This window comes from Aspergillus steynii, assembly GCF_002849105.1.
Source record: "Aspergillus steynii IBT 23096 chromosome Unknown P170scaffold_3, whole genome shotgun sequence".
NCBI classification, from domain to species: Eukaryota; Fungi; Ascomycota; class Eurotiomycetes; order Eurotiales; family Aspergillaceae; genus Aspergillus; species Aspergillus steynii.
In genome coordinates this window covers 2,735,037-2,757,025 of record NW_020194400.1, presented here as the reverse complement: position 1 = coordinate 2,757,025, position 21,989 = coordinate 2,735,037, and the positions used below count along the sequence as shown (strand labels likewise).

Here is a 21,989-nt window from a genome sequence, read left to right as displayed (position 1 = left end):
ATGGCATAGCTAGGTAGACGACGTTGAATTGAGGAATCTGGATCTAGATGATAAGAAGGGATTCCTGTCTGCGTACCTGAAGCCAGTCAGGTTATATCAAGCAATTACGCCTAGGACAGTGGATGTAGGGCAGCGGATCTGTACTTGGATGTCAATGTCAGTGTCAACATAACATCAGCTAGAAACATTCTAGATCTGCTGTCGTACTCGTCGATGGAGCTCCTCATTCATCTAGCTACCGTATGAAAGGACTCATTTAGCCTGCCCATAGCCTGGAATACATGCTAAAATCACAACTCCGCCTTCTCCTCCCTCCTCCCGACCACCGTGATCCGCGGAAACGCAAACACGGCCCCCCGGCGACTCTCGGCCGCCGCCTTGGGCACCAAGTCCATGATCTCCTTCGCCTTGGCGCCGTTCCCCGCCCGCTGCGCAATCATGTCATACATCATCAGATTGCAGTGGTGCATGGCGTACTCGAGGTGCGGGGCCGCCGAGACCCGGTGCGCCGTGATCTTCTGCAGGCCCTCGCGCGCGAAGATGTCGGGCAGCTGGTCCGGCCAGGCGGGGACGAGACGCGGGTCCTGCGACGCCGTCATGCTGAAGAGCTGGTTCATGTGCTCGGAGGGGAGGGACGGGTTGGTTTTGGTGAGTTTCATGCCTGGAACGTCTACTTCGGCCCATTGGAGGTAGCCGCCGGGTTCTGGTTGAGATTAGATCGGTATACAGTGGGGAAGGGAAGGGGAAAGGGAGGAGGGGGGCATACTGAGTAGGCGCAGCATGTTACGCAGGAGCACGGTCGGGTCGCCTTTCACGACGAACACGAACAGTTTGGCATGCACGATGTCGTACTGTCCGACCATGTCGTCGGGGACGGAGGAGAAGGCGTCCCATGTGCGCAGGCGCATGTTGGACGGCAGCCACTCGGCCGGGGGGGCCTGGGAGATGTCCAGGTCGTAGCCGTCCAGTTGGGCTGTTGACGGGAGATGCGGCGCCAGGTCGGACAGCCACGCGCTGGATGGGTTAGAATGTTTGCGATCGAGAATACATCTACTGGTTCTGAGGTGGGTGAGCGTACCCCGTTCCGGTGCCGACATCAGCGATTTTCAGATCGGGCTTGCTGGTGTCGATGTCCGGGTGCAGCAGATAGCCGAACATCTGCGTCCATAGCCGATGCTGCAGATTGAGCCTGAATGGTCAGCTGTGTCCAGGGCTGTCTGGTAGAGTGACATACCGGGAGACGTCGATATAGTCTCTGCTGAGGACATAGTCGTCATTGGGGACGGTGGAAGCCATCGTGCGTGACGGTTAGATGCAAATGGCTAGATTCATCCCCCAGATATGGCGAAGGAGTAAGCCCTGGACCGAAGGGTGGGCCAATGAAGTCAGACTGACCGGGACCGTTGGCGCACGGAGGCAGGCAGCGTCATGAATGCAACGTCAAGGAGGAGAAGTCCAGCTGTACAACACACAACCCCTCGCTGGGGAATTCCGTGCCTTTCACGAATCACTGCAGAGGCTGCCGATCCGACCCACTCCGTTGGGGGCCAATTCGAGCCCCTCGGCTGGTGCGTTGGCGAATATTCGACCACGTTGTGCGGTGGGGAGGATAAGAAGGAGGGACGCCGCTCTGGCCGGGTGTTTATGCGGATTTCGTTCGATCTTGGTGATTAGAGAGATGATGCCGAACAACTCCGTGTGGCTTGTCAGACAGATTACAGATTACAGATCGGATGACTTTCATTTGACTGTGGAGTGGACGGATGATTCTGCATCCAGAGGTCGGATTATTTCCGATCTGTTTATCTTTCCTGATTTTCTTTTCACTCGGTTCCCACTACTACTGGCGTATCAGTTTAGACTAGAGTATCTACAGTCTCCGTAAGTCCTCCGGACGGACCACGGAGCAGACCAGAGAAAGGCCCTAAACGGTCGACTTGGGGCGAAAGCGCGAGAGAAATCCTTCCAAGCCACTAAGAACCTTAGCTTCGGCTGACAAATGTTGGGTAATGTTTGTCTCCGATCATCGCGACGTTGACTGCGCATAAAAGCAACCACCACCGCGTGTATCCCCCCATCCATCCCATCCCCTCCTAATCTGATCGCCATGGCCGCCGTCAAACCCGCCGTCGTGCTCGTCCACGGCGCCTGGCACACGCCGCCCAACTACCGCCGCTACGTCGACGCCCTGATGGCCCAGGGCTTCCCCGTCCACTGCCCCGCGCTGCCCTCCTGCAGCGCCACGCGCCCGCCGCCCGCCTCCTTCGCCGACGACGTCGCCGCCGTGCGCCAGACCGTGCAGTCGCTGGTGATGTCCGGCCAGCGCGTCATCATGCTGATGCACTCGTACGGCGGCGTCGTCGGCACCGACGCCGTCGCCGACCTGACCCTGCCCGAGCGCCGCGCCCAGAACCTCCCCGGCGGCGTCGTCCACCTCGCCTTCCTGTGCGCCTACATCCTGCGCCCCGGCCACACCGTCCTCAGCGTCGTCCAGGAGTCCGGCATGATGCACCTCTGGCCGCAGTTCGTCGAGAACGCCGACGACGGCTCCACCTTCCCCGTCGACCCCGTCCTGCTCTTCCTCGGCGGCGTCGACCAGCATCTCGTCGACGAGGCCCTGCCCCATCTCGTCCGCTCGCCCCAGTCCGCCTTCACCACTCCCTCGTCGGGAGATGCCTGGCGCATCATCCCCTCGACGTATGTCCTGACGCAGGAGGATTACTCCGTCCCGCGGGTCTACCAGGACCTGATGATTAAGAAGGTCCAGGAGGACGGGGTGGACATCCGGCTGCTGGACTACAAGACGTGTCATAGTATCTTCCTGACGATGCAGGACGAGATGGTCAAGGTGGTGCAGGAGTGTGCGGACGACGAGCGGAATCCGCAGTAGTTGGGACAGGTGGAACAGGGTGAAGGTGGGATTTTGCATTTGGTCATGACATCCGTACATATCACATATCAGCAAGCAGGCATCAATTCAATCATTCAGTTAGAGATCGACTAGCCCAAACTCTAGCATCCATGCAGTCCCGTAGCCCAAACCAACCCAAACCAGCTAATAGAAATACATACAAAAGATCCCCCAACGCCAACCATGCCATCGAACCGAGGACCGAGGATGTCAAACCACATCATGCACCTTCACCCCCTTCTCCTCCCTGTCGCTCTCCGCCAGCGTCCCGTCGTCCAGCGTCTCGTAGTCCCGCGACCGATCATTCCGCATCGACTTCAGCGTCGACCCTCCTGCCCCGCCGCGACTGCTCATGTTGTAGCTCGTCGTCTTCGGGTCCTTGAACCGGAACAGCGACGGCAGGATCGGCAGACACGCACAGATCACGGCCAGGGGGGTCTCGATGGACGTCCAGTTCCCCACCGCCACTAGCGTGTAGGTGATGTCGAGGTTGTTGATGTCGGAGAGGTAGCTGAGGCGGACGATGCTGCTGATGCAGACACTGGTCTTGTTAGCATCCTATCCTCTCCCGGTCCACATCCATCCCACAGACAAACAGAATAACAGAAAGGAAGTGAATACTTACAACCCCCCCGCCAAAAACGCCCCCGTGACCGCCCACTTCTTCGGCCGACTCAGATTCAACCGCCAGATCATCGGCATCGGCAGACACAGGATGGCCACGTCCGTCAGCACATTCGACACCGAGTTCCCGTAGTAGAACTTGAGCTGGTCAATGCACTGCGGGCCCCCCGCGACGGCGAGGTCCCACGACCCCTGCACCGGCGAGCAGGTGAAGATCTGGGCGATCACGACGGAGACCATCCAGGCGAGCACGACCAGGCCGACGGCGATGGCGGCGTACAGGAACGTCCTCGTGGGGAAGATGCGGCGGTACATGACCAGCAGGGCGATTTTGATGGTGGGCAGGGTGAGGGCGTAGAAGATGTTGTCGATGTAGGCGAGCTGGATTTGTCAGGATTGTCTTCTGATGGGAGGGGGTGGTGATAGGATTGGTATCGTGGGGATGGAAGGAGACATACGAGGAGGAAGCGCTCGATGATGGCCGGACGCAGCTCGCTGGCGTGGTAGCCCGCGTATCCGATCGTGCAGATCAGCATGCCGGTGATGTAGAGGCCCGTGGCGAAGACGAAGGCCAGCAGAACGAGCCAGTCGTCGATGCCGATGTTGCGCGTGCGGAACTTGGCGACGAAGCGCAGGGTGACGGTGACGAGGGCCAGGGTCTCCAGGATAGTCGACACGGCGACCATGGAGACGGCACGGCTGGAGAGTTCGGTGGGGAGGGGGGGAAGGGCTGTGGACGCCATGGTGTAGATCTAGATATCTGTCAAATTGTAGAATCTAGTCTGGAGATATTAGATAGAACACGCCGACCAGATAGCGATAACAGACTCCCACCCAGACAAAACCTTCATGCAGTCGACCACGGAGGCTCCGCCTAATATAAGCAATCAGCCCATGTCGCTATCGCTATCGCTATCCCTGTTTCCAGATTACAGCCCCCGATCTTCACAGAACGCCTTACGCCGGCGCAAGGAGGGAGGCGGCAGTCTCATTCGCCGGGGTGCTGCAGAAGCGCTTGAATGGTGCGTATATCCGGGCTCACTGGCCCCAAGCGTCAGGGTTACGGCGTGGGGGCGGCAGCCGGACCAGGGGATGATCACAATGCTGGACTCCTAGTCTTCTTCTTGTCAGAAGAGCTGCAGACTAAACGTGTCTCGCATGGCTGAAGCGGAAGCCAACGGACGACGGACGGGCCAAGAAGGACGGACTCCACCACTACGCAGCGAGTGTGTTGCTCCTGCGGCCGTAGTTTAATGATTTGGGGCGGGAAAACGGAGTTTTTTTTTTTTGATTTTTCCATGTGAAGTGCCGGTTTCTTCTTACTTTTTGTGGTTTTTTGGTCGTTTCGTCTTTTTTTTTTTTTTTTTTTTTTTTTTTTTTTTTTTTTTTTTTTAATTTCCCACGTCGTCCAACGTCGCTTGAACGGCCTCCACCAACGCCATCAACTCCTTACCCTCCGCCGGCACCGCATGGCCAACCGTGTGCACAACCGGTCGATTCTTGTCCGACGCACACAGCTGCGACAAGGGCGGACCCATGCCCGGATAGTCGTCGTCGTGGTCGGCCCAGCAGTTGACCACGGGCAGGTCCATCACGGGCGGACACTCGGCCGGGCGCGCACCCGAGGAAGAACCACCGGACGACGAGGACGACGAAGAAAAAGGACGGATCAGCTCCACAGTTCCCCTCTCCAGGGCCGCCCAGTCGAATGGCAGGCCGCCGCAGAGGAAAACCGCGCATCGGAAGGGCGGGTCCGGTGGAGCGGACGGACTGGCATTCCGCCTGAGTCCGAGGCTGGATCCGTGTGTCTGCTGCGCCAGGATCAGCGTCGCCGCCAGGACAGCCCCCTGCGAGAAGCCGATCACCCCGTCAAACGGCCCTTGGGCCTCGACGTTCGCCGCCAGATCGACCACCGCCGCCCGGATGCTGTCGGCGCCCTCGTCGAAGTACGAGAAACTCTCCACCTCGTCGCCGAAGACCTCGCGAATCCCGCGCGCCGGCGGCCAGAGCACCGCGCCGTCGACGAAGTCGTACTCGTGCCGGGCGCGCTGGTCGAGATGGTTGCGCAGTGATGCTGGAGATCATCGTCAGTCGTCGGTCGTAGCGATCAAACCATCCCACCGAGGTCGAGGACGTACCGAGCTGCGTCTTGAGAACCTGTGCATTTCCGAGGTTAGTCCCGGGTGACGTAGACGGACATGCAGACTTACATCACTGCTGGTGCCTTGGCCATGCAGGCAGAGGAAGCGCATGGTGGAAGTCCAATGGAAGACTGGAGGGCGACGGCGGGGAGGAATGATGATAAATTAAGTATCGCAACCCTGTCGGCGGCGTCGGCTAACATCCCAACCGGCCATGTGCTGCGAGGGTTGTCGCTTAAGAACGGGGCCTCGCGATGCAAACTAGTCTGGTCTAGTCGCAGCTTTAGTTCCAAAGAGACTTTGTGTCGGGGCCCGAGAGTCCATCCACAACCCCAATGAAAGGAAAACCTCCGAGACAGGCGATAATCATTTAGGTTCGATCCTGCATCCGGTCGTATATATTCGTATATATTCCCGACACACCGCTCGTTGGCTGCTGTCCTCCCCGCGTCCGGAGAAAACGTTTGTCGCCCAGAATGCAGCAGGACGACGATCCCATCGCCGTCGTTGGCTTCTCGTTGAAATTCCCGCAGGATGCCGACTCTGCGGAATCCTTCTGGCAGATGCTGCGCGACGGCCAGAATGCCTCCACGGACTTTCCGCCGTCCAAGTTCCACATCGACGCCTTCGAGGGTCGCAAGGGCGCCTTGAATGGCACCGTAAGCCCATCTCCCTGCTCTCGGGTCGAATTACACTGACCAGTCGCAGATGCCCCTGCGAGGCGGTCACTTTCTGAAACAAGACCTGGGCCTGTTCGACGCCCCGTTCTTCTCCATCACGCCCGCCGAGGCCGAGGCCATGGATCCCCAGCAGCGCATCATGCTCGAGACGTCCTATCGCGCGCTGGAAAATAGCGGCATCCCAGTGACACGCTGCACGGGGAGTCGCACCTCCGTCTACACGGCCACCTTCACCGATGACTACAAAAGCGTCCTCATGGACGCCCCCGACCACCTGCCCAAATACGCCGCCACCGGCCTGTCGGGCTCCATGCTGGCGAACCGCGTCTCCTGGTTCTACGACTTCAAGGGACCCAGTATGAATCTGGACTCGGCGTGCTCGAGCAGTCTGAGCGCGCTGCACATCGCCTGTCAGGATCTGCACAACGGCACGTCGCAAATGGTATGCCTTCCCGTACTCCCATCGATCTATATCTACGATCGGACCTCCCGTTTTGACTAATAACCTATCGTAGGCCCTCGTCGGCGGCTGCAACCTCGTCTTCCACCCCGATTTCATGCTCATCATGTCGAACATGGGCTTCCTGTCCGCCGACAGCCGCTGCTGGAGTTTCGACCACAAGGCGAACGGCTACGCCCGCGGCGACGGCTTCGGCGTCGTCGTGCTCAAGAAGCTGTCCGCCGCCGTGCACGACGGCGATACCATCCGCGCCGTCATCCGCGCCACGGGCCTGAACCAGGACGGCCGCACGCCCGGCGGCATCACGCAGCCCAGCGGCGCGGCGCAGCAGGCCCTGATCCGCGAGACGTTTGCGCGCGCGCGCCTGGACATGCGGCCCGTGCGGTTCTTCGAGGCGCACGGCACCGGCACGGCCCTGGGGGATCCGACCGAGTCGAGAGCGATCGGGGAGTCGTTTAAGGAGTTCCGATCGCACGAGGATCCGCTGTACATTGGCGCGGTGAAGTCGAATATTGGCCATCTGGAAGGGGGGAGTGGCGTGGCGGGGTTGTTGAAGACGGTGCTGATGCTGGAGAGGGGCGTGATTCTGCCGAATGCCGGCTTGGAGAAGGTCAATCCGAGGATTGATACGGAGGAGCTGAAGATTAGAGTACGTGTTTGGTGGCTTGGATTAGCGCGGTGGATGCTGACAGGGGTGTGGTTTAGTTTCCGACGGCGTCGATACCCTGGCCGGATACGGGGCTGAGGCGCGCCTGCGTGAGTGCTGACGAATGGTGGGTAAGGAAGATTGCTGATTGGAACAGGTCAATTCTTTCGGATTCGGAGGATCGAATGCGGTGGTGATTCTCGACGACGCGCTGCATTATCTGCAGGAACAGGGGATCGCAGGCCTGCATCGGACGGTAGAATTACAGACCTCCGACGAACGACCAGCGAAGAAGGCGCGTCTGGATACAACGATCCAGTCGTCTCAGACGCCGCAGCTATTAACTTGGTCGGCGGCCGACGAAACGACGCTGAACACGATGCTGGATTCCTACGGCGAGTTTGTGCATCCCGCCAACGGACACTCGTTATCGGCATCATTCATCCCCGACATGGCATATACGCTGACGGCCAAACGAACGAATCACGCCTGGCGCTCGTACGCAGTCGCAGGGAACAGCGAGGATCTGGAATCGTTGGAGAAATGGAGCGCGAAACCGACCAAGGCCAGTGACGAGCCGGGATCGGTGGCTTTCGTGTTCACGGGGCAGGGTGCACAGTATCCGAGAATGGGATACGGGCTGCTGGCCTTCCCCTTCTTTCAATCCCGATTGACGGAGATCGAGAAGATTCTGCATGGCCTGGGATATGGCTGCTCTTTGCGCGGTTGGTTGAATCCACCCGGACGTTTAGATCGCGACTGACTGGGCAGAATTTCTCTCGGATCGCTCGTCCCCGATGAATGAACCGGAACACAGTCAGACGTTGACGACTGCCATTCAGATTGCGATTGTCGACTTTCTCAAGTCGTTGGATGTCGTTCCTGCGGCGGTGGTGGGCCACTCGTCGGGTGAAATCGGCGCGGCGTATGTGCATGAATGACCGGATACGGTGTTAAGACTGACAGGCATTAGGTACTGCGCAGGCGTCATCAGCGACGTAACGGCCCTCACGATCGCCTTCCACCGAGGCCGTCTTGCTCAGCAACTTCCCAACCTTCACTCCGCGTCGCAAGGCATGCTCGCGGTGGCCATGAGTGAGACCGAGATCAAGCCCTTCATCGACCGACTCAAGGAACACACCGACGCGCCCCGAGTCCAGATCGGCTGCCATAACAGTCCCCAGAGTCTCACTCTCACCGGAGATGCCGACCAGCTCGCGCTCATCCAAGCCTGGCTCGACGAAGGCAAGCACTTCTGTCGCAAACTCCGCGTCAACGTGGCCTACCACTCCGTGTTCATGGAAGCCGTCAAGGAGGAATACCGACTCGCCCTGAAGGACATCGACAAGGATCCCGTCCGCCAGGATCTGATCCCCATGATCTCCAGCGTCACCGGCACCATCGCCCGACCACGCATGCTCTGCGACCCCGACTACTGGGTGCAGAACCTCGTCTCGCAAGTCCGCTTCTCCCCGGCAGTGTCCCTGCTGGCCGTGCAATCGGGCAAGCCGCCTCGCAAGCATCTCACCTCCAAGAAGCCGCAGACGCTGTCGGGCATCAAGATGCTTGTGGAGATCGGTCCCCACGCGACGCTGCAGGGCCCGTTGCAGCAGATTCTCACCAAGGCGCGCGCCCAGGACCGTCTCAGCTACACCGCCACCCTGAACCGCCAGAAGGATGCCACCCGGGCGATCTTGGAGGCTGTTGGCCGTCTCTGGGGTCTTGGATATCCAGTCGACCTGCTCAAGGCGAATGGTATCAGCAGTGCGGCGCCCCGGCCGGTGCGGACAGACTTGCCCGAGTATCCGTTCAACCACTCCAGGAGCTACTGGTATGAAGATCGACTGAGCTCTGCGTTCCGATTCCGAAAGCACCCTCCCCACGAGCTCCTGGGGACTCTGACCGTCGACTCGAACTCCCAAGACGCGCGCTGGCGCAATATCATCGACCTCGAGAAACTCCCATGGCTGGAGGACCACCAAGTCAGTCTTCTCCACATCACCCCCAACCCATACTAACAGAACCAGATCAGCGGCGACATCCTCCTCCCCGGCGCCGCAATGCTCTCGATGGCCATCGAAGGCGTGCGCCAACTCTCCACCGACCCGCCCACCGGCTTCGACATCCGCGACATCCACTTCCTCAACGCCCTCCAAGTCCCGTCCTCCCCCGGCATCGAAACCCAAGTCTGCCTCACCAAGCAGCCCTCCACCGACACCCAGCCGTGGTTCAAATTCCGCATCCTCACCTTCACCTCCGACTGGCTCGAGCACTGCACCGGGTCCATCCGCCCGCAGTTCGACGGCCAACAACCCGCCCCAGCTCCATACGCCTCCGACCTCCGCGCCACCACCCAAACCTGCACCGAAGACGCCCAGATCAGCCGCGTCTACGACTCCATCCGCTCCAACGGCGTCAGCTACGGCCCCATCTTCCAGACCCTCCGCGACGTGCGCATCGACAAGACCGGCGCCGCCGTCGCCCAGGTCGCGCCCTTCTCAACCGACCCCCGCGCCATCGAGTCCGCCAATCTCGACCTCGCCCCGTACGTCATGCACCCGTCCGTCCTGGACGGCCTGTTCCAGATGGTCTTCCCGGCGCTGAACGAGGGCGGGGCCCGCGACATCCCAGCCATGGTCCCTTCGTACGTCAAGAAGCTGTTCATCTCCGCGGACGCCGCCGCGCAGGGCGGCCAGGTGCCGCTGCAGGCGAGTAATCGGTCGCGTCTGCACGGGTTCCGCGGCACGCAGTCCTCCGTGATCGCGATGTCCGCGGCCGGCGATAAACTGCTCTCCTACATGGACGGGTACGAGACGACGTTCGTGTCGCAGACCGGAGGCGCGGAATCCCCCGACGACAAAGACCGACATCTCCTCAGCTACGTGAAGTGGCAGCCGGATCTGACGGTGATGGATGACGCGCAGGTGGCGCGCCTGTGTGCGCGATCTGCGCCCCGGGTCGACGCCGCGTCGAGCGTGTTCAACACCCGTCTCTCGCTGCTCATGCGCCACTACGTCGACGAAATCCAGGAGGCGATCCACCCGTCCTGGCCGGATGGCATCTCCAAGGAACTGGTCGGGTATATCACGCACGAGAGCCACCTGGAGGACGGCGAGAAGGCGAACCCCCGCGCGGCGATCGAGGCGGAGATCCGAGACGCCAATAAGACGGGCGAGTTCTACGTCAGGAGAGGACAGCAGCTGTTGCGGTTTATTCAGCAGGGCGAGACGGCCTCTGCGGAGAGCCCGGCGGAGGAGGTCATCCCGGCGTATCTGAACGAGCGGCTGGCGAGCGACAGTCTGGTGAAGCCGCTGGAGGTGTTTCTGTCGGCTCTGGCGCACAGGAATCCGCTGATGAAGATCCTGGATGTCGGTGCGGGCTGGCAGGAGGGTGTCCCTTGCGCGGAGATTCTGGCGAGGACTGGCCAGGCGCCGTGGGCGCAGTATGACTGCACGGAGAGGCGGCCGGAGGATCTCAAGAAGGCGGAGGAGCGACTCGCTGGGTTGTCTGATCGCGTGAATTTCCAGGTACTCGATGTCGACAGCGATGCGGTCGAGCAGGGCTTCGACGAGGGTTCGTATGATTTGATCGTGGCGACCTCCGTGAGTGCACTCAACCTATTCATCTCGCTCCAACTAACATCTCCAGCTCCTCCACGCAACCCCCGACCTCAGCCACGCCCTTCGCAACATCAGACGCCTTCTCAAGCCGTAAGTCCACCTCAGCCCCCTCGAACACACTATTAACATGCTACAGAAACGGCCACCTCATTCTCTTCGGCGTCGTCGCCTCGCCCGAACTACGAACCGTCTTCGCAGGCACCCTCCTCTCCGCCTGGGGTCGAGCCCCTACAGGCCGTCCCCTCGGCGGAACCTACTCCAAGGAAACCCTCGATCGACTGCTCTCCGACAGCGCCTTCAACGGCCTCGACTTCACGATCCCCGACTCGCACTCCGCCGAAGACACCGACACCAGCCTCATCATTGCCTCGGCGCGCGATCCAGCACCCGCACGCAAGAACCTCCCCTCCCGTCTCGCCATCATCACCGACGGAACAACGCCCTCCCAACTGACCTACGCGGAACAACTAAAGCAGCACATCACCACCGCCGCAGACGCAGAGTCTGAGCTCGCGATCGACATCTACAGCTTCTCCGAGTTCGTGACCCGGCCGGACGCCCGCGACCGCTTCTGCATCTCGCTGCTGGAGTACGAGACGCCGTTCTTCACGACCATCGACGCCGCGGACTTCGAGCGACTGAAGACCGCAATGGCCATCACCGACGCCATCCTCTGGGTGACTCGGGACGCGCAGTGCGGGGACCGTCCGGAGTTTCATCTCGTGGATGGGTTCTCGCGCTCGCTGCGCTCGGAGAACGGCACGCTGAAGTTCGTGCGGTTGGCGATCTCCGCGGACGGAGGACCTGGCGATGGGCATGGGCATGGGTTGGATAGCGTGGTCACAGTGCTAAGGCAGGCGAATGCCTCCGCGCTGGACGATATGGAGTTCGAGTACGAGGAGCGAGATGGCGTGTTGCAGATCCCCAGGGTCGTGCAGACCCCTGAGATGAATCGCATCCATGCGGCGAAGATCACGCCGTATCAGGAGCAGGAGGTCCGGGTGGGTGAGATGCCGCTGGCGGCGGTGTTGAGGACGCCCGGGATCGTGAACAGTGTTGGGTATGAGGAGGTTCAGGCCGATCTGGATGGGGGGCTGGGGCCGGATGAGATATTGATCGAGGTGCGGGCTGTCGGGGTGAGCGCGCAGGACTACGAGATCGCGATGGGGAAGAATAGCGACGAGGCGATCTTCTCGGAGTGTGCGGGCGTGGTGAGGCAGGTTGGCGAGAAGAGTGGGTTCGCGGTTGGGGATAGGGTCTTTGCGAGGACCCCTGGGGCGTGTACGACGGGGTTGAAGTGTAAGGCGTCGTTTGCGGCGCGTCTTCCGGAGTCGATGGCTATGGTCGAGGCCGCTGCGTTGCCTTCTGCTGGTGTCACGGCGTTCCATGCGCTGGTTGGCGTGGCGCATCTGTCCAGCGACGAGACGGTGCTCGTGCAGAATGCCGCCGGTTCTGTTGGGCAGATGGCGCTGCAGATTGCGGAGCACCTGGGAGCGAAGGTCATTGCCACCGTGGACTCGGAGGAAGAGCGCACCCTGTTGAAGGACACTTATCAGCTCGAATCGTCCTGGATACTATCACGCCGCGACACGGAGCTTCCGCGCAAGATCGCAGCCCTGACTGCGAACCAGGGCGTCGACGTTGCGCTCAACTTCGAGCAGGGCGATGACCTCGATCACTGCGTCGAGGCTCTGGCGTCTTTTGGCCGACTCGTTAATGTCGGACTGGCCAGCAGCACGCCGTCAGATCATCTGGTCCAAGAGCTCGCCGCGAAATGCATCACCAATTCCACATTCCACCTCTCGAACCTGCAGCGCCACCGTCCGGCTCTCATCCGGAAACACCTCAATAGCCTCGCCTCCTTGATCACCTCTCACGGAATCAAATCCCCAACTCCCCTATTGGCTCTCCCCGCCGCCGACCTCATCCAGGCCCTTCAACACTTCCAGAAAGGCCAGCACGTGGGCAAGGTCGTCATTGACCTCGCGCCCAAGCAATCTATCACGGTTCGTCTGTCCATCCTTGTCTTCCCATATCACCCTAACGTATAATGCAGGCCCGCGTCCGCAACCGCCCGTCCTACACCTTCGACGCCAACGCAACCTACGTGATCGCCGGCGGCTTCGGCGGCCTCGGCCGCAACGTCTGCCGCTGGATGGTCAGCCGAGGGGCTCGCCATCTCATGATCCTGTCGCGGTCCGGCGTGCGGACGAACTCATCGAAGCAGCTCATCGAGGAGCTCACGGCAGCAGGCGCGCACATCCACGCCCCCGCGTGCGATATCACGCAGGCCGACGACCTGCAGCGCGTTCTGGACCAGTCCGCGCCCAATCTGCCGCCCATCCGGGGCTGTATCCAATGCACGATGGTCCTGCGGGTATGTCCCCCCCTTACTCCTTTTCATCCATGCTTCCATGCATGATGCAACGCGATGGCAAAGCTAACAAATATACTCAGGACGCCATCTTCACCAACATGACACACGCCGACTACGTCACCGGCACGCACCCCAAGGTCTTCGGCTCGTGGAACCTGCACGCCCAGCTCCCCTCGGGCATGGACTTCTTCATCCTCTTCTCGTCCGTCGGCGGCATCCTGGGCGCCACCAGCCAAGCGAACTACTGCTCTGGCAACACGTACAAAGACGCACTCGCCCGCCACCGGACCCGTCTCGGCGAAAAGGCCGTCTCCATCGACCTCGGCATGATGCTGTCCGAAGGCGTGGTCGCCGAGACCGACGGCATGCTGGACTCGCTGCGCCGCCTGGGCTACTTCATGGAAGTCAGCCAGACGGACCTGCTCGCGCTGCTGGACTACTACTGCGACAGGGCCCGCGCGGTGCTGGCGCCCTCGGAGGCGCAGATCGTCGTGGGCATCGAGAACCCGGCGGCGATGGAGAGAAAGGGCCTCGAGGTGCCGCATTGGATGCAGAGGCCGTTTTTCAGCCATTTCCAGCTCATTCGCAATGCGGGCGGTGGGGGCGCGGTGAAGAGTAGCCAGCCGGATTCGCAGAGCGTGTTGCAGCAGAGTGCTTCGACTGAGGAAGCCGCGGCCCATGTGGCCGAGTGGTTGGCGAAGAAGCTCTCGCAGATCCTGGGCATTCCGGTGGCGGAGATCAGTCCGAATAAGCCGATCCATGTGAATGGGATCAATTCGTTGGTGGCGGTCGAGTTGAGGAATTGGTTTGAGAAAAGGATCGGGGCGGATATCGCGGTGTTTGAGATTCTGGGGAGTATGGCCATTACGCAGTTGAGTGTGTATGCGGCGGAGAAGAGTCGGTTTAGGGTGTCTGAAGAGTGATGATTTATGATATAGTCCATAGTGCATAGTCCATATCCAGCAACCTATACTCAAAAACATCTTAACATAACACCATCAAACTCCTTCTGTTACATAATCTCATAAATCATATCTACCACGGCAGATCCTCCGCCGTCGCCATCCTCAGATCCCCATTGCTCCGCACATACGTCTCGATATCCTCATACGCCGCCCTGGTGGTCTCATCATCCGCATACTCCGCTCCCCCGAGCCCATAAATAATCCCATCGACGCCCGCCTCGCCCAACATCTTCTGCACCATGTCACCCTGGCCCCGCGTTGTCGTCCACGCCATGACAGCCCCAATCTGCCCGTCATCTCTCGCCTGCGCCCCGGTCTTCAGCACAGAGCAAACACCCCCGTCTGTGCCATTGCACGATCCAAAGCTCTCGCTGGTGAGATCCACAGCCCCGTAGTCCATGACTCGCTGAGCAGCAGCCACCCCTGATCCATTCCTATTCCCAGCATCAACATCAGTATCAACATCGATATGATCAAACCACCCCTCCACCTCCCCCACCTCCCCACTCAACACCACCGCCTCCCTCCCCCTCAATCCCCGGCCTATAACCTCGAACCCAGTACTCCCCTCCTGCTCATAAAACCCATACAACACCCCAATCCCTACCTCCCCCAAAATCTCCCTCGCCAGATCCCGCAACGCCTGAATCGAACACCCCCGGCCCAGGACGCAGTCATCCGGGTTCTTGATGTCCAGCCACACGAAGGAGATGTTTGCGCCGGCGGAGCGGGCGTCGGCGATGGCAGTGAAGAGGGATCGTGCGGTGGCGCGCGCGCTGCAGAGCGTGTTGTCGTGGTCCGTGTACCATTCGTAGGTGTGGGCTGTGAGGTCGATTTCGAGGACGTTGGCGCCGTGGGTTAGGGCTGCGTGTAGGGAGGGGGTGGTGAGGATGCGGTGGGCTATGGCGTAGATTGGTCGGGGGGTTGATGTACTGGTGGAGGAGAAGGTGGTGGTTGAGGTTGAGGAGGTCGAGGAGGTTGTGAGTGTAGTTGCTGTTGATGTTGATGTCACTTGTGAGGATGTAGTGTTTGATAGAGCAAGAAGGACAAGAGGGAGGATATTCGTGAGCGTTCGTAGCTTCATCTTGCCTAGTATACTAGTTTAGACAGTAGATAGTATAACAGTCACACTTCAAACTTCCTATTCAACACAACACCCAATGTACCGGACCTAATCTTTATACATCCAACACAACCCAACCTCGGACCAAACACACACTAACACAGGCACTCATATTCTCTTCGCCCTCTCCGTTTCGCCCCATGTCACACGAACTAACTCCATAGCGCAGCATCAGTATACGTTGTCTACACCTAGCTCAGTCAGCGGAGTTAAGACGCAGGCCTTACAGAGCCAGTGTGGATTTGTACCTGACCATCTTATCCACAATCCATAATTGATACATGCAATTGGACAGTCACTTAAGATCTCTACTGGATCCACCGTCATCAATGAGTCCCACCAACACAACACGTACATTCAAGACTACAGACTGCAGCCGGTGCTAGATATTCTAACGATGGCCGAGTTTTCATTCTCCCACAGACTCACGCACTATACAATAGACGTGGACAGTTACGTACACGGAGCAGCCGGAGGACTACGTATGCCGCTTGTCTGGTTCGGGAAGAACCACAGGCCCAGCGTCGGGGAGAGTCCGGACAGAATTTTCGACCGCATGGCAGGGCAGATGGACGGCGATGTTGGGACTTGGGATAAAGGGCCAAAGATGAAGGATTGAGCGTGCAGATGATATCTGGTTGCCTGAGTGTGGTGGTATTGGCCAAGACGAAGGAAGAAACGATGCCTACAGGACGGTTTAGGAAGTAAACTCTTAGGATCATTCTTTGTTATTGTTCTCGTCGGTGTTTGAATTAGGGTTACGGAGTCAGAGTCCAAATGAATCCATGGATCCTCATCAATTCAATAATTGTTAACATCTGCCCTATAGCCATATCATGCATTAATGATAAAGTTCAACCCGCAATCCAGATGAAGAAATCTCATCTCCTGATCGACACAGCATTACTCGATTCGGATGTCCAGTCTATCTTAGGCATCTCCATAAAACCCAACCACCACTTCGGGCGAAATTTCTATATCCGACTCATCTTCCATCGGACGTTCACTCCGTAGTTGCCTTCAGCACTTTCTATATCTGTGTTAGTGCTCATCCCGCCACTGGCTTCATCACTGAAACCATCACGGAAACGGTTACTTCGGAGTACACCGTCGAGACGGCACTGACGGCACTGGGGACAGTGCCGGTGTCGGGATTTATAATGGAGTCCGTCAAAGACCGCGTCATCGGATCAGTTGATGGCGACTGAGGAAATGCCGAACAGTTATGATAATTTATTGCTCGTGTGTCCGCTGAATACGGGCGAAATGGCTCTTCCTAGATCGCTGGTCTTTCGATGATATCTTTTTCTGAAATTCAAACTCTCATTTATCCCCCAAATCCATAACCATAAGGCAGAGTCGATCTTATCTTCAATGATATGGGGTGGGTTAGGCAGAAGAAAATTCCAGCAAAGGCCATGCGGAATGCTAGTGGATCGCACTAATTTAGTGGATTCAGTAAAAATATCACCGAATTCCCGTCCTGATGAACTTATCCATGTCAGATATATTACGTTGAAAGCTTGCTTACGCCACCCATGCACTCAATCAATCTGAAATCTAATGCTTTAATCCAGCCCCCCTTAACTCGCACACTTACACCCAGCACGAAGCCAATGCCCGTAGACATATATCACAGCAACCCCCGACAGGGTCATTTTGTAGGAATTACGAGGTAAGACGCTGTATTTGTCTTAAATAAAACGTTTAATTTCTGATAATCAAGATAATAATAAAGGGAAGGTCTAGATACACCAGAGGACCCTATTTTATATCTTATAATCTTACTGGGGATTCCTATTTAATTTAAGAGGTCTTTAGTAAATTACTGCAGATAATCTTATTTTAGCAGGAATATTCTAGTATACCTATTTAGGATACCAGGAGTTTCCTATATATCCTCTTAAAATAACAGTTGTTTTAAAGCTAAAGTATTTTATCTAGAAGTTTCTATTTAGCTATAATTATTTAATATTTATTAATTTAGTATGTTATTTAAATTTAACACGTGAGAATATTTTTATTAATATATCTGTGATTATTCTGTCTGTAGTTAAATATTAAAGTTTAATATTACCGTGCTGAATTGCCTCGCGAATCTAATAGATTTAAATATTAATATATTTACTTCGGGCATGCATCTGGGTGTTCTTTATAAGTTTTAAAGTAGGTTTTAAGTTAATATAAATAATTATTAGCCTTATATTATTAAAGCTGATTAATTTAAATATCTAAATAATTTAAATTATTTTCCTGTTTATTATACTAATTATAATATATTTAGTTTTATAAGTTAATAAGCTTATTATAATCTACAGCTTTAAAGTCTAGGAAATAAGTCCGCCAGCTAATATAAAAATAAAATTAATAGTAGATCTCTGTGTATTAAGATTACCAGCGAAATCTATATTTATATATTTTTTTATTATTCTTAATTATTCTACTATTTCTGCCTTTTTATCTTTAATTTATAAGTAAAAAATAATACTGTGATTAATTATTAATCAGAAGAATTAGAGGAAATAAATTAGATTTTTTATATATAAGTTATTAAAGTTTAAAGTAAATTATATAAGTTATTTAATTTTAAATAAGATATCAGGACAAGTTTATAAAATAATATATATAATTAAATTAAGTAACTTTTGATATTGCTTCAGAAGGTTGAAATTTGGTTTTTTTATAATTAATTTAGTTAATTTAATATTTTCGCGGGCTAAAGTAAATAAGATTTTATTTAAATTATAATTAAAATTATTAAAAACACGCTATATATATACAGATTAAATTAATTTAAGTATTTTTTTTTCTCTGTTTTTTTTTATCTTTATTTTTAGGTAGTAAGCGGCTTCCTGAAAGTAAGCGCTGTTAAAAATATTTTAAATAGCTATTATTATTTTTTTAATAGCCTTACAGTTACTAGCTATTAAAATATTATTAATATAAATAATTAAGAAAGTCTTATTTATATTAGTAAAAAAATATTTATTTATAAAGGTTAAGAAAAAGCCTATTTTAGTTAAATTTTATTATAAAGTAAGATATTACGCCTGCGCGGCTTGTTTTAAGCTATAAAATAGTTAAAGTAATTAATAAATATATCCGGAATTATTTTTAAATTTTTTTAGCTACTTTATATAAATAATCTTATTATTAAAAAAATTATTTTATAAAAATATAAGCAGAATATCTCTCTGAAAGTATTTAAGATTTATAATTATTATTAAAATAAAAAATAATTAAATAATTATTAGATATACTATAAGTAAAAAAGTGTTCTAGAAATTAACTTTATATTATTATATAAAATCTTAAGTAATTTATTTAGCTTTAAAATATAAAATTTAATTATTAATATTTAATTTTAGTTTATAAATTTAATAATTATAAAGTACTTTACAGCCAGGGGGCAAATCTATAAATTTTTATAATTCTTATTTAACTAGGCTATTAAATTCTGATTTTATAGCTTTCTATTATTTATTTTTATATAAAGAGGTAATAGCTTTATTAAATAAAAAGGGTTTAATTATTTTATTATAATTTCCGCGATAATTACTAATCAAGAGAATACTATTATAAAAAAAATAAGTAATTAACAGCTAGTCTGCCACTAGTAACTCAGAAATAAAAAAAGAGATATAATCTGTAAGTACTAGCTTAAAAAAAAGACATTAAGTAAGCTTATTTTTAAAGTTATTATCTAATTTAATTTTATAAAGGTTTCAGGATAATAAATTAATTAATAAAAATATTTTTTAATTTTTATAATTATTATTAAGTATTCTGTATAAGTCTAAGTCTAATCTTTTATTAAATTATATATTATAAATCTGTTTTAACTTTTTTGTTAAAGGGATCCAGATAATATATTATTTATCTAAAGATATATATTTAATAAATCTTATATTAAATACTTTAAGGTTAATTTTTATTATTTTTTTATAAAACCAGACCTTAAAAGAAATAATAACTATAATTTTATAATTAATAATCTTTAATCTTTTAATATTTAATCTTCTATTATTTCTGATTTTATATAAAGTTAATTCTTTATCGCGAACAGGCGAGATATTATAAATAAAAATAATTATTTTTATTATCTTGGCCTATAAATAACAGGGTAGATTATTATTAATTAAAATAATACAGATTTTTATAAAAATAATTCTTAAAAAATATTTAACAGACGAATTCTGGTTATAAATATATATAAAAATAAATTTTTACTTGATTTTCTATTCTTCTGCTTATTTTAATACCTTATAATTAATAAATTCCTTGTTATTATCAGAATAAAAGTATTAAATTAGATATTTTGTAGTTTTTTTAAAATTAGTATATATCTAAATTACTAAATATATTTAATTTTTTATTTTTAAAAATCTAACTAAAGCAAATTTATTATACTAATTATAAAATAAGATCTAATATTTTATTTTATTTTTATAAGCAGATAATATATTAAAATAACTACTTCCTAAATCTATAAAAATATAATTTCTATACTTTTTTACAGGAATTATTACTTTCTGTTTATTTTTTATTATTACTAAAGCCTTCTAGCAGGGCTTATAGGTATATTTTAATATAATAAGGCCTTTAATATTTAATCTGTTAATTATTTTATTTAAACATTTTATATTTCTGATTAAAAAATAAGTAAGTTAACAGTACTATATTCTAAAGTTAATATATGTTTTTTTTATTATTTAAATATAGTAAGATTTTAATTAATAATTCGCGTGCTAAATTTTAATTATTTTTTTTATAAGAAAGATCTTATTTTGCTAAAATAAGGTCTAATTTAAATTATAATTTTTAATTAATCTTATAATATAAATATCTCTTTAAATATCTTTATATCTAATAACTAATTTATTTAATATTTTTATAAAAATAATTTTATTCAGAAGAAAATTAATACTAAAATCTTTCTAGTTTATTTTAATAATTTTTACTAGATTAACTCTTACCTCTGGGAGATAAAGAACATTAGTAAGAACTATTTTTTAGATTTTTATAAAATATTAAAGAAGTAACTTAATATCTCTGGTAAGTATTAAATAAATTAAATAACTTATTATTATATAAATCTTATAATAAGATGGCTGCGCGGTCCTTATAATAAAGTTGCTGGGATTATTAGTAAAATAATAAGTTAATTTTAAATTAATAATTTAATTATTTTAGCTTATATAACAGATTTTTTTAATATTAATTTTAATTTATTTTTTTTTTAAATTACTAGGGCTACTTCTCTTAAAAACTATATAAATAATATTATTATTAAATAAAATATTAAAAGACTTTGTTTTTTTTTTCTGCTACTTCTGCTTTTTTAATTAATTTTTTATTTATTAAAGGATTTTTTTAGGGTATTTTTTTTAATAATTTTTTTTTATAGCCTAATTTCTTATAATAAAAATATTTTAGAGATAATTTTAGATTATTATTATTTTTTTAATTCTTAAAGTTCTTTTTTTTTTTTTTTTTTTTATTTTTCTGGTTTTTATTCTTATTTTTACTAAACTCTTTATTAGTTCTAGCTTTAATAAAATTTACTAATTCCTAGTTAAATTTTATATATATTTTTTTCTGAATCAGGACCTGAGACATCTTAGTATAAATTATAATATCTTTATTAAAGCACAAGTTAAAATAGGAGATTAAAAAGATCTGTTATATTTCTTCTAAATTACAGAAAAAAAACTAAGTATAAATTAATTTATTAAAAATAACTTTTTTTTTTAGACTCTTATTAAAATAATTTAGCGCTGAGGATATTTTTTTAATATATTTATTTATATTTTTATATTGTGGATAAGTTGTTATTATTGTTAATTAAAATTTTTTAAAAAATTAAATATTATATATAATTTTATATTTTCTGGATAGGGCCTTCACGAGATCTATAATAGTATAAAAATAAATAAACTTATGGCAGATAGCTTTAAATAATAAGGTAAAAATAATATTTATTACTTTAATATTATTATTTTTTTATTTAAGAAGCTTATTCTGAGCTCTCTGGGCTATATTAAATAATATTAGTTTTTTTAAAATTAATATTAGGATCTTAGAGTGAGAGAACTTATTACTGATTATATAAAATATATTTTTAATTTATAATTTTATATTAAAACCTTTAATCTAATCCTGGTAATTTTCTGCTAATATAAATTAAAATATAGTATATTTTTTAGGCGCTATAATTATTTTATTAAAATATTTTATTTATCTTAAAAATAGTTAATTATTTCAAGATCTGTTTTAAGGGCCCTAAATAAGGGTTCTAGGGGTCTAAATAAAAGACTTAATTAATTAAGTCTCTGGGCTTATAACCTGTAGGAATTATAAGATAAGATATTATATTTATTTTAAATAAAATATTTAATTTCTGATAATCAAGATAATAATAAAAAGAAAGTCTAGATACACT

The 21,989-nt window shown here is 50.0% G+C and overlaps 7 protein-coding genes across 7 annotated transcripts; 3 read left to right on the top strand and 4 right to left on the bottom strand.

Annotated features, from left to right (window-relative positions):
- Positions 1-63: 63 nt before the first annotated feature.
- P170DRAFT_435944 (S-adenosyl-L-methionine-dependent methyltransferase) lies at positions 64-1,495 on the bottom strand. The gene is made up of 4 exons (XM_024849056.1): positions 1,235-1,495; positions 1,079-1,189; positions 767-1,014; positions 64-703 (listed from the first exon to the last, which is right to left on the bottom strand). Exons 1-4 carry the CDS (start codon positions 1,294-1,296, stop codon positions 291-293), a joined length of 834 nt encoding a protein of 277 aa, XP_024706071.1. The 5' UTR covers positions 1,297-1,495; the 3' UTR covers positions 64-290.
- Positions 1,288-2,030, top strand: P170DRAFT_154547 (uncharacterized protein). Its single transcript, XM_024842535.1, has one exon. The coding sequence runs from the start codon at positions 1,433-1,435 to the stop codon at positions 1,883-1,885; it is 453 nt and encodes a 150-aa protein (XP_024706070.1). The 5' UTR covers positions 1,288-1,432; the 3' UTR covers positions 1,886-2,030.
- Positions 1,652-2,971, top strand: P170DRAFT_435943 (alpha/beta hydrolase). Its single transcript, XM_024849055.1, has one exon. The coding sequence runs from the start codon at positions 2,108-2,110 to the stop codon at positions 2,888-2,890; it is 783 nt and encodes a 260-aa protein (XP_024706069.1). The 5' UTR covers positions 1,652-2,107; the 3' UTR covers positions 2,891-2,971.
- A 150-nt stretch (positions 2,972-3,121) lies between these two features.
- On the bottom strand, positions 3,122-4,278 carry P170DRAFT_474321 (uncharacterized protein; the record flags this gene model as incomplete). The annotated part of the gene is made up of 3 exons (XM_024853122.1): positions 3,122-3,452; positions 3,537-3,916; positions 3,994-4,278. 3 exons carry the CDS (start codon positions 4,276-4,278, stop codon positions 3,122-3,124), a joined length of 996 nt encoding a protein of 331 aa, XP_024706068.1.
- Positions 4,279-4,926: 648 nt separating this feature from the next.
- P170DRAFT_463876 (uncharacterized protein) lies at positions 4,927-5,884 on the bottom strand (the record flags this gene model as incomplete). Its single annotated transcript, XM_024852197.1, has 3 exons — positions 5,746-5,884; positions 5,674-5,692; positions 4,927-5,609 (listed from the first exon to the last, which is right to left on the bottom strand). The coding sequence occupies exons 1-3, from the start codon at positions 5,785-5,787 to the stop codon at positions 4,927-4,929; spliced, it is 744 nt and encodes a 247-aa protein (XP_024706067.1). The 5' UTR covers positions 5,788-5,884.
- Positions 5,885-6,152: 268 nt separating this feature from the next.
- On the top strand, positions 6,153-14,422 carry P170DRAFT_406197 (lovastatin nonaketide synthase; the record flags this gene model as incomplete). The annotated part of the gene is made up of 12 exons (XM_024846617.1): positions 6,153-6,335; positions 6,385-6,798; positions 6,872-7,465; positions 7,522-7,572; positions 7,620-8,187; positions 8,234-8,387; positions 8,436-9,444; positions 9,490-11,064; positions 11,111-11,172; positions 11,219-13,088; positions 13,139-13,459; positions 13,540-14,422. The coding sequence occupies 12 exons, from the start codon at positions 6,153-6,155 to the stop codon at positions 14,380-14,382; spliced, it is 7,644 nt and encodes a 2,547-aa protein (XP_024706066.1). The 3' UTR covers positions 14,383-14,422.
- Positions 14,423-14,494: 72 nt separating this feature from the next.
- P170DRAFT_474318 (uncharacterized protein) lies at positions 14,495-15,508 on the bottom strand (the record flags this gene model as incomplete). Its single annotated transcript, XM_024853121.1, has 1 exon — positions 14,495-15,508. One exon carries the CDS (start codon positions 15,506-15,508, stop codon positions 14,495-14,497), a length of 1,014 nt encoding a protein of 337 aa, XP_024706065.1.
- Positions 15,509-21,989: the final 6,481 nt, after the last annotated feature.